General features: G+C 41.1%; 1 protein-coding gene across 1 annotated transcript in view; it reads right to left on the reverse strand.

Annotated features, from left to right (window-relative positions):
• The window catches only part of PLCL1 (phospholipase C-like 1), a 341,549-nt gene extending 335,279 nt beyond the window's left edge, over window positions 1-6,270 (reverse strand). The window contains exon 1 of the mRNA XM_012641647.1: window positions 6,031-6,270. Within this exon, the coding sequence (XP_012497101.1) occupies window positions 6,031-6,270 (240 nt within the window). The remainder of the gene's footprint in view (window positions 1-6,030) is intronic.
• Window positions 6,271-10,278: the final 4,008 nt, after the last annotated feature.

The following is a 10,278-nucleotide window of genomic DNA, read 5'->3' on the forward strand; positions in this document are numbered from 1 at the left end:
TGCTGGATCAAATGGTAGATCTACTTGTATCTCTTTGAGGTATCTCCATATTGGTTTCCACAGAGGTTGTACTAGTTTGCAGTCTTACCAGCAGTAGTTTAGTTTTATGTTGTTTTTGGATGGATTGTAGTGTTTTCAAAATTAACTTGTCTTCTTTCCCGAGTGATAATGATAATTTAGATAATGGTTCTTTTCTAATTACCATGTACAATCTTATGTTTCTCAAAATAATGCTAGATTGATTATTAATGAGGTAAGTTAAAATGGCACTATTGAAAATAAACTAGATTATATTTCTCTTAAACACAGCCACATAAGATGTTACAAATAAAACTACAAATCAAATCCAATTTTAAATGAACAGGATTATTCCAATATTTTGTACTACTATGATTTTGTTGCCATCAATGTTAGGTGAAAAACACAATACACTGGCCAATACTAGTCCTGTTATTATCAGTTTAATATAATCATTAATTACAATAAACTCTATCTATTTTACCCTATTATAGAAACTAGAATACAGAAATGAACTAGTATACAGAGGTGAATAAGATTCAACAAAATAAACCTTTTTTTAATATTATTAAAACACTTATCAAAATATGAAATTTTGCAGAACTGACAGGTTTCACTATAACAAGGTTTACTGATTTATAACCTTAGATTTAAAGTCAATCAAATTATTCTCTTTATCTTATCACCAATGGTTCATTCACAGGTGCTGAGATCTCAATGGGAAGCTCAAAAAGTGACTTTACTCCTGCTTCTTGCTTCTGTTTAGTCATTTAAAGTTAGATAGTTTTTATAAATATACAATGCTGTGCATATCTCAGTTTGGACACTGTTCCTGAACATGGAGTTATTTTTAATACTCACGGTTATTAAAGCTGAACAGAAATGAATGAGGAAGCTGGGAAGACTGCTGCAATCCTTTCATTGAGTGATTCTTGGGCTGCTGCCTGATCAGTTGCTCTGGCATTGCCTAGAACCAGCTAATGAATTGTTTGTTCAGCAGCACCAAGGTAAAGCCGGCCATCTCCTGATGTCTTTTCATAACGCCCTCCTGTGCCTGAGGTGTTACTTGGCAATAAATGTTCAATTGACATTTTACTGTACAAAATTTAATTACCTATTTTCTCCATCGTAAAAAGGGAAAGACTGGGAAAACAACTATTCAGTCTTAATCATAATGTGTGTTCAACCCCTCAATGGCTATGTAATTAACTTATACTTTTTTAACTTTAATATATTTTTCAAAAGGGAAAACAAATAGTGTGAATTCTACTATTAGTAGCAAACAATAATCAACAGGCACTTCTAAAATCTTTCATCAAAGTATGACAAGGCTCTTTACCTGAAGTTTAGTCTTAATTCTCTTGAGAGGTGCTATAAGAAATCACAGTAGAAGGCACCGCAATTAGAAGCACCCACTTCTAAGGTGAAATGCCACCATGTTTCTATGGTAATTTCAGAGAAAGTAAACATTCTAACTGAAGTTGCTGGGATAATAAACCAAATCCACCTAAGAGGTTCAATGCTATTTACACAGCTGAATCACACTTCAGGAGAACCCCAACTGGAACTGCCAGGGTACACTCACGGTACCCCTTATAGTAAAGGCTGGCCAGCTCCTTTGCACAATCAGGTGTTTTTCCAAAATTCATCCATAAGTTCCTTGTTTGGAACTTTTAACACATATTTGTAGAGGGAAAAGAAGTCTATAAATGCTGATTAATTTCCAGGTCAATATACAAAGCCTGTATAATTCATAGTGTGCCTAACATTTTAAAGTAATTTTTCAATCACATTTGATTTCCCTTCATAACTCTCTATTTTAAAAAAATGATTTCAGTGCCCCAAATAAAGATCTCCTATTTTCTCACTCCCCTAGAATAATATATATTCCTATGCCCCAGGTATTTGTTTCCTCTGAATATCAGCCTAAACAGAGAATATAACCCTTCACAAACTTTACTGTCTGCTCGGGCATAGGGGAAGTGGGCCTGGTGTAAAACAACAGGTGTGAGCTTCCTATATTGACACCAAGCAGAGCACCTACCAAATTGCTCTGCCTATTCTAATACAGCACAGGCCTAATAAAATGGTCAAAGACAGGAGAGGCTACAATCCCTTTCTAGAGTTATCTAGCTCTAGATGTTCTGAATTGGGAGGAGTAGGGCAGAGAAAGGATAATTTACCCCACAAGCCTTGGGACCCAAGATTCATACTCTTCTGCTGATGTCTTATGTGTTCAGGTTGTTTCTAACTTAAAAATTGTTCATAGGCTGTGGACTTCCTTCATCTGAGAGCCAGCACAAGGAGTTAAGCAGATGCGGCTTTGAATCCTTACTCCACATTTTAACAGTAGCTCTCTGTGCTTCCCTTCCCTACTTTAGAGAATTTCCTGTGAGGATTAAGCGATAAAATGTATGAAAGCTCCTAGTTTGGTATCTGACTCACAGTAGGAGGCACTTAATGTGAATTCCATTCCCTTGCACCTCTGAAGAGAGCCACAATTTTGATATGGGTCAGCTGGTACCCAAGGTATATCTTTGAGGCTGCAGCTCAGAAACCCACTACACTAGCCCACAATGAACATGAGACTGGCCATGATATAAAATGAGACATAAACAACACCCAAGCTAATCATTACTTTAGCTGCTTCAGTACAGGTCTCACACCTCATTCCCAACTCCTATCTTCATCCCATATACCCACGTCCATGAGATCCAAATGACAATTTCTATTCTTCTTTGTCTAGAGAATTCATACTTCAGTAGAATCAAAATGAAATGGAAAAAAGTATAACTTGTCAATACATTACATATAATAGAAGAAATGTCAACTGCTATGTTTAAAAGATGTATGTATTTTAGTTCCCACCATCTAATATAGGGAATAAGCTATGCTACTTTTGATTTCCAGAATATTATAGAGTTATAGAGCTATAAACTATAATCTAAAATGTTAAATATTTTAAATATAAGTATGATATCAAATACTAGATAGAAAAATGGTCCAATTTCTTAATTAGAAATATAGTCAAATGCCAGAATTGTAAATAACTGTCAGATATATCAATTCCGCATGTACCTAACTTGTCATTTCAAACCAAAGGTCATCAAAAAGAAATAAGATGGACTCTACTGCATTATTGGGGTATATAACAATGCACTTACCAAAAAATACGAATAATTTATCAATGTCAATGCTGTTGAAATAATCATATAGAAAAGAGAAAAAAGACAGATTAAAGAGAACCAGTTTAATTCTCACATCAAATCTTTTAAAGCCTAGGATTGGTGATATAAGGGAAGAAACACAATGATGGTAGAAAGAATTTCTGAAAATGTGTACAGATAAATGTTGTCATTGTTTTCATCAGCTCTGAAGGAAATTGTTTTCTCAACTAAACACATGTTTTCACAAATTAGGGAGGGTAAATTTACTGAAAACATTCTTTTTATTAATATACAAGACAGTCTGTTTTTGGCAGGATAAAGGAATGTACTATTCTGAAACAATACCCTAAATTGAGCTGAAAAGAATTTAATATTTGATGATGCACAATCTTTCAGTGGCTCAGAGTTAGGATCATGAATATCAATTATTGCTGCACTTGGATATTTGGAATAGCATTTAATATTTTGACTCATATAAAATGTACTAAACCTTACTTTTTTGGGGTATGTTTAAATGCCAAAAAAAAAAAAAAACTCTTGGCAAAACTTTGAAGAATGCATTTTCTCTCAATATAGAACATGTTCTATGTAATTCTTATATGATCTAGACCTTTTTTAGAAACTCTCATTCTTACTACATTAAAGTGAACAAACATTGGGCAGCAGATTCAAGACGTCAACAGAAAGGTTCTTGATCTCAGAGAGGAAGTGGAACAGAGCCCACCACCTGCCTTTTTGTCCCCTTGAAGGGAATGAAGACCTCTGGGGACAGACCCCAACGACTGCTGCCCAATGCCAGGATATCCTTAAAGATTAATTTGTTTATCACGATGACCTCAGACAACCCTCTAGGTATCAAAAATGTTCCAAGCAAATTTGAAGCTATGAGGCCTGTATGACTAGCCAGATTTTATGTATAAATCAGGAGCTTCAATAATTGATCATACATACATAAAAATACATATGCTTACATATGCATGGAACATTTTAGAAGTACATAAGTGTTAACAGAATTGGGGAAGCTATGTCAGTGGGACTGTGGAATGGCTGGGGGTCTTCCCTTCATATTCCTTCATAACATCTGATGTTTTGCTTTTCTGATAAAACCTAATGTAAAATAATAATTCACTTTATTTTCTCATAGCTTTAATTTTAAAGGCCATTTACTAAGTGTTTGTTTAACTTACTATTAAATAGGAGAAAGATCAAATTGACAGTCTATAGTCTCCCTCCTTTTTTGTCACAAAAAGAAACTTCAAAATAAGAGACACTATTACTCAGCAGCAATTCTTCCAAGAACATGTCAGCACTGTACAATTCAAAAGTAGCAAACTTAGTTGCAAGAATTTGTATATTACTTTTATTTTTTTACAGCATGATAGAGCCCACAGCTCTTTATAATCATACACTTTAAACTACCTTGCAGAGCCTGTTTTATACACACAAGCCCACAGGTAGTATCAATGTTTCCTACTTGCGATGATTTTTAAGTTTCAAAACAAAATGCTTTCTGACCTGTGGGTTAAAAAAAAAGTGATAATTTCCCTTTTATCTAAATTCACACCTGGAATAGAACACCCGCTTTCACATAATCAAAAGCCACAAAATAACTGAAACAAGTCATTTGCAATTAACATCCACTCTTCTTTTAATATAGAAATCTCTGCATCCATTTGAAACTTTCATGTGTCAGAGTTGGGAAAAAGACCATACTTATAACTAGGTGGATGTACTATGGGTGCAGTGTACCTACACTGGCGCTGGAAGCTCGAGGAAAGACATGCATTATGTATGTAGTGGGTACACAGCTTAACCCTGAGCACTAGTTTTGAATGTATTAGCACACTCAGTAAATTGAACAGTAAGTAGTTCCAAGTCTATCTTTCACTGTCACTATTGGGGTGTGTGTGTGTGTGTGTGTATATATATATATATATACACAGTTCCATACTGACTGCTCTATCAAAATCAATTTTAATCTCATATGCACAAGATTACTCACATGTATTTATGCTGAGGCCCTTTTCCAGAGCTTGTGCAAGAGTTCTTACCCCAAAGAGCCTTACCCCAAAGTCATGCACCCAAAGGATAAAATCTCAAACAGAGGTAACAAGCCCCAAGTGGAAGGCAGAAAGAGAAAGGGTATGAGAGGTTTGTAAATTCCTTCCTAAATGGATGGATAGAAATCCTGTGGAGTGGTTAGGGGGCAGGAAGCATTTTCCCTGATGTGGTGGTAACCACAAGGACCAGGGATAATGCTTGGGAAATTGATTGCTTTCCAGTTGTGCTTTCTGCAGTGCAAAAACCAGGGACCCTTCCATCCTCTTTGCAGTGCTGCAAGATCCACTGAAAACTCTGCCTGCCTACCCAGAAAGTTGACGTGTCTTGGTATTTCGGGAGCGTTCGAGTCCAGAGAGGATTTTTTTTTTCACTTGAGAGTAAGCTGGGCATTTCCTTTACTGTATGGGAAAAGCTAACCCTTCGCTGTAGAGTAGTGCACAACCATCCGTAGGTCTGCATGTATCCTGAGTCCGTCCTCCCTTCCTCCTACCATCAGTGGTTTAGTGAAGCTTGCAGAGAAAATGAGGAAAAGCATCCATCAAAACGCAAAGACGCAGAGCGGAACTTTTCCTCGGCTGTAAGGGGGAAAAAAGTCACTTCTGCTTTTCATGGCTGAGAGCTGAGTCTGGGAACCGCCGGACGAGGAAGGAAGGTTTAGCAGTGAAAGAGGTGGGAGAAAACAATGCCGAGCTTGCGATGCCTCCGGACACGGTACATCCTGCCTGGGTCCCCAACCCACCCGCTACCCACACCCACGCTCCTGGAGCGGCGCAGCTTCCCTTACCTTGATGATGCTGCTGCGCCGGGGGGTCGCCCGTGCAGCCTCTAGGAGGCCAGCCTCGCTGTCCGCTGGGGCCCCCACGGCGCTCGGCAGTGCGACCCCGCTGCGACGGTCTCTCATCCTGCCCCCAGCGGCGGCCGCCGCGCAGTCCCCGGCGGCGTCAGGGCCCACTCGGGGGTCGTCTTCGCCCCCAGCCGCATCGGTCGGCGCTGGACCCTCCCTGCCGGCCGCGCCTTCTGCCATGGCACGGCGCGTTTCAGGCTCCCGGGGCAGAGACGGGACGCCCGGCAGCAGAGCCCAGCCGCTGGGCACGGGTGCGCTCGTGCACCGGGAGACGGCCCCGCCAGACTTTGTTTCACCGCTCGGCGGCGGCGGTGGCAGCGGCGGCGGCGGCGGCAACTTTCTGGAGAGGAGGCATCGCTCGGGCAGAGACGTCCTCAGGCTTTGGTCCAGGAGGCTAGCAGTCCGGCGGGTCTGGTGGCGAGAGTGGGGAGGAGATGTGAGCCGGAGGGAGAAGGAGAGGCGAAAAATAGAAGGTGGTATCCGAAATGTGATGCAAACGCCCGCTCTACGTCAGACAAAAGGCACCGGGCGCCCAGCCAGGCGGCCTCCGGAGCCCGGACGCGCGTGGCCCGAGGGGGGCCGGAGCTGGCGACTGCAGCCGGGCGCACCCGCCACCTGCCCGCAGACTGCAGCGCCGCGGCCCCAGGAAGTGCGGCGGCGGCGGTGGCGGCCTCCACTCCGCTCTGTTGTGACAGGGAGGGAGACTTGTTTTGACAGCCCGTGGGGATTGGCAGGCGTCTGGACCTCTTAGGAGCCTGCCTCGCCGACTGGGGGGTCTGCCCGACCAATCCTCACTGCGGAGGGGTGTGCCCGAGCGCGAAGAATGGAATGTGTTCCGTAACTGGGAGCCGGCCCGGCGGGGCTGGTGTACTCGAGCGAGGGTGTACGCGCGCGTGTGCGCACCCGCACGCGCTCCGTGTATATTTTAGGAAGTTTAGATTTGCGAAAAGAGTCCGAAGATGCAACAAAATCCGAGGTGGTGGGAGGCAGGTGGGGGAGGAAACGGTCTGCAAAACAAAGCAACTGGCAGAAAAGGGGGTGTTGAGTATTAATGTCAAAGCGTTTGGGGTGACAGAGTGAAGCTTCACAAGGTGAGGTGTTCATTGCAGGTTCTCAGGCCACTCCTTAGAAGTCAAGTCCATGAGGAGATAAACTAGGGCTTACTGGGATGCCGGAGTTCCATAATTTGTTTCAGGTTCCATGAAAGGATTCTACGTTCACTCTGCAATGGGAATAAATATGACAAGGAAGAGAGGTCAGATAAAGGAGGTGAGGGTAAAAGGAAACTGAACCAACCAAATTTCTCTGGAGAGTGACTCCTAACAAAACCCAGATATGATATAAGTCAGATAAGTGCCGGTGGGATGGGGAGTTTAGTCTCTATTCTAAATCACTCCTATTTGACAATGGTTCAACCTCCTATCTCTAGAAAATTCTATATAAACAAACATATTTTGTTCATTTCCAGTAAGCTGGTGACCAAGGGGAGAGATATCTTTGGATGATGCATTTAGTCACTGAAATTAGGCACAGAGTGTTCAGATGCAAATGATGGCTCTAAAGACTCCCTGCTAGGACAACAACTTGACATTTTAATTTAAAAGTTTTTTCTATATTAGAATCTATTCATGTATTAAACCTCATTTATAACATTAAATTTTGTATCTTAATTATTAATAATTTAATAATTTGAGATTTTACTTGTTCCTCAGTCTAGCCAAGAGTATGAGAAATTCTTCAGCCTTTTAGACCAAGAATTTTGTTAGAATCTCAGAATTTTAGAGATGCATGGGGATTCAGGGATCATCTAGGACAGCCCTTTTATTTGACAGGTATGATGAAGGCCCAGGGGAGCCTTGTCTACTAGTTAGTGCAGGAACTGAAATTAGAATCTGCCACCCAACTCCTCCAGGAATCTCTTCGCTACTTTACCTGGCTCCTCTGGGGCTGCAACCAGCCAGAACTGGATGGGGCCCTTGGGAGGTGTCAGATTTGACCTTTACCAACTTACTAGGGAAGACAGAGAAGGCTTGACTTCACCTTCTCTTTAAATATAAATGCAGCCCAATAATGAATGTACTGTGGTTCAGTGGCGACCTCCGGTTTTAGAACCAACACCACCCTCTAGTGAGATTCTGAGAACTGCATCCATATAACAACAGCAAACACTTTTTTCCCCCCCTGATATATAAAAGACAGGAGGAGTAACTCAATGAAAGTTTCCTTTTCAACCGGTCTGCCTTTATAACCCACAGACTAGAGGAAGGAAATAAAAGCATGCCCAGACTTAAAACAACCACACATGTCTTTCATCTCCATTAATTCAGGGAATTCCCATCTGTGTTATACAGGGAAATATTTTTACTTGCCTTCCTCACAAATATAACCTATTTTAGGCTATCTTTTTTTTCTTTGCTATTCAGTTCTTACTACATTTGGCTTTCTTTTAGTTGCTCTAAGTGCATCATTTTTCTTTGTTACTCTAATAAAAATCCCATTCTTGGGTTGTCCTTTGAGAAATATAAAACTGCCTTTAACTCACTCATTATCTTGTTCTATGACATTAATATAATTTATAAAGATTTCCCATCCTATATGTTTATATACCATTGTGATAATAACCTATTTTAAAAGTATTAAAATTATCCTGACCTTATTCACATTTAAGATCAGTGGTCTTCAAAAAAAGAGGCCAGAGAGTATAGCATATAATTTGCAAAATGTTTTATGTTTCAGCTAGACAATGTCCAGTTGGACTCTTAGCTCTTTTTTTCCCTTTTCATCCTTCCCTCTCATCCTCATGTGAAAGCAAACACACACACATTCTCTCTGTAACTCTCACACACACACACACCCACACCCACACCCACACCCCTCCCCGCGCAACCCTCTGAATCCTTTGCTCTGAGTATGTATTCAGGAAGGTTGTTGTCTAATTCATTCTGCTTTGAGAAAATACTTGGATCCTGATCTAGCAAGTCTTTCATACTGTTATGCTCTAGCATAAGCTCAGAAGGCTTTTCCTATTACTCCTGTGTACCTGCTCCCACCCAGGGACAGATTCTGCTTTGTGGCCCATCTTCAAAGACTGAAAGAAGAGACTAGCCAGATATGGCTAAGCCAGCAACCATAGGAACATTCCTACCCCTCCATTAACAGTCCCTTTTTCCAAATAACTGTCACCTATAATTCCTGCCTCCCAACCTTTCACCAAGTCACAGCGGCAATCACTAGATTGGCAGATGGGAATTTGGGGACGAGTCAGGGTGGGGAAGGTGGGATGTGAATAAGAGTAATGAACAGCCTTCTCTAACCACAAATCTCAAGTTGCCCCTACAGGCCCCTACACATGCCACGTGGCACTCATATTGTTCTGTTTTGTTTTCTCACAGGATTTTATTACTGTGAATAAACTATCCTGTCCATGGAATTGTTTACTTAAATATTATGTCTCACTGATCCCCTATCTCTGCCTCACTGAAATGTAGAATGTAATCTCCATGTACATAAAGACTTTGTTGATTTTATTCATTGCTCTATGTCTAGCTCCCAGAACCATGCCTGGCACACAGTAGGTGCTCCATAAATATTTGTGGACAAAGGACCTTTGCAGTCCTGCAATTAAAAAAAATAATCTCTCTGATAAAGAAGAATGGTTCTGTCACTGCCCACACAGTAGGACTTTTCATCCTCAAGGATCCTAGAATTCCATCTTAGAGTAGAAATCAGAGCAGATCCAGAGCAAGCAGTTGCAAAACCAGAAAAAGGGCACTTACAGATTGGAGTAACTTAAAATCTAGAATTAGACTAAAAGACAACTGATAGGAAATAAGTGAGGTCTAGCAAATCTGAAAATACCTAGCCCAGACTCAAAGACCAGATATGTCAATGCAGACCTTCCAGCCACGGGAAGTCACTCCAGAACTCTGAGCCTGAGAAAAATCCAGTAAGAATATTAAGACTTTCCATATGCTACCAGGAAATCACAGTAGGGGAAGAGAACTATCTTTCTGATAACTCCTTTCTATGTACTAGGTAATCCTGTATGAAGTATTCTGATCTCCACTTTATAGATAAGGAAACTAAGGATCAAAAGGGTCAAGTAGCTTGCTCGAAGTTAGAGCCAACTAGGAAGTGAGGAAACCAGGATTTTAGTCCAAGTCAATGACTTCAAAGCCTGCTTTCTTC

Source organism: Propithecus coquereli, unplaced genomic scaffold, assembly GCF_000956105.1.
Source record: "Propithecus coquereli isolate 6110/MARCELLA unplaced genomic scaffold, Pcoq_1.0 Scaffold167, whole genome shotgun sequence".
Taxonomy (NCBI): Eukaryota; Metazoa; Chordata; class Mammalia; order Primates; family Indriidae; genus Propithecus; species Propithecus coquereli.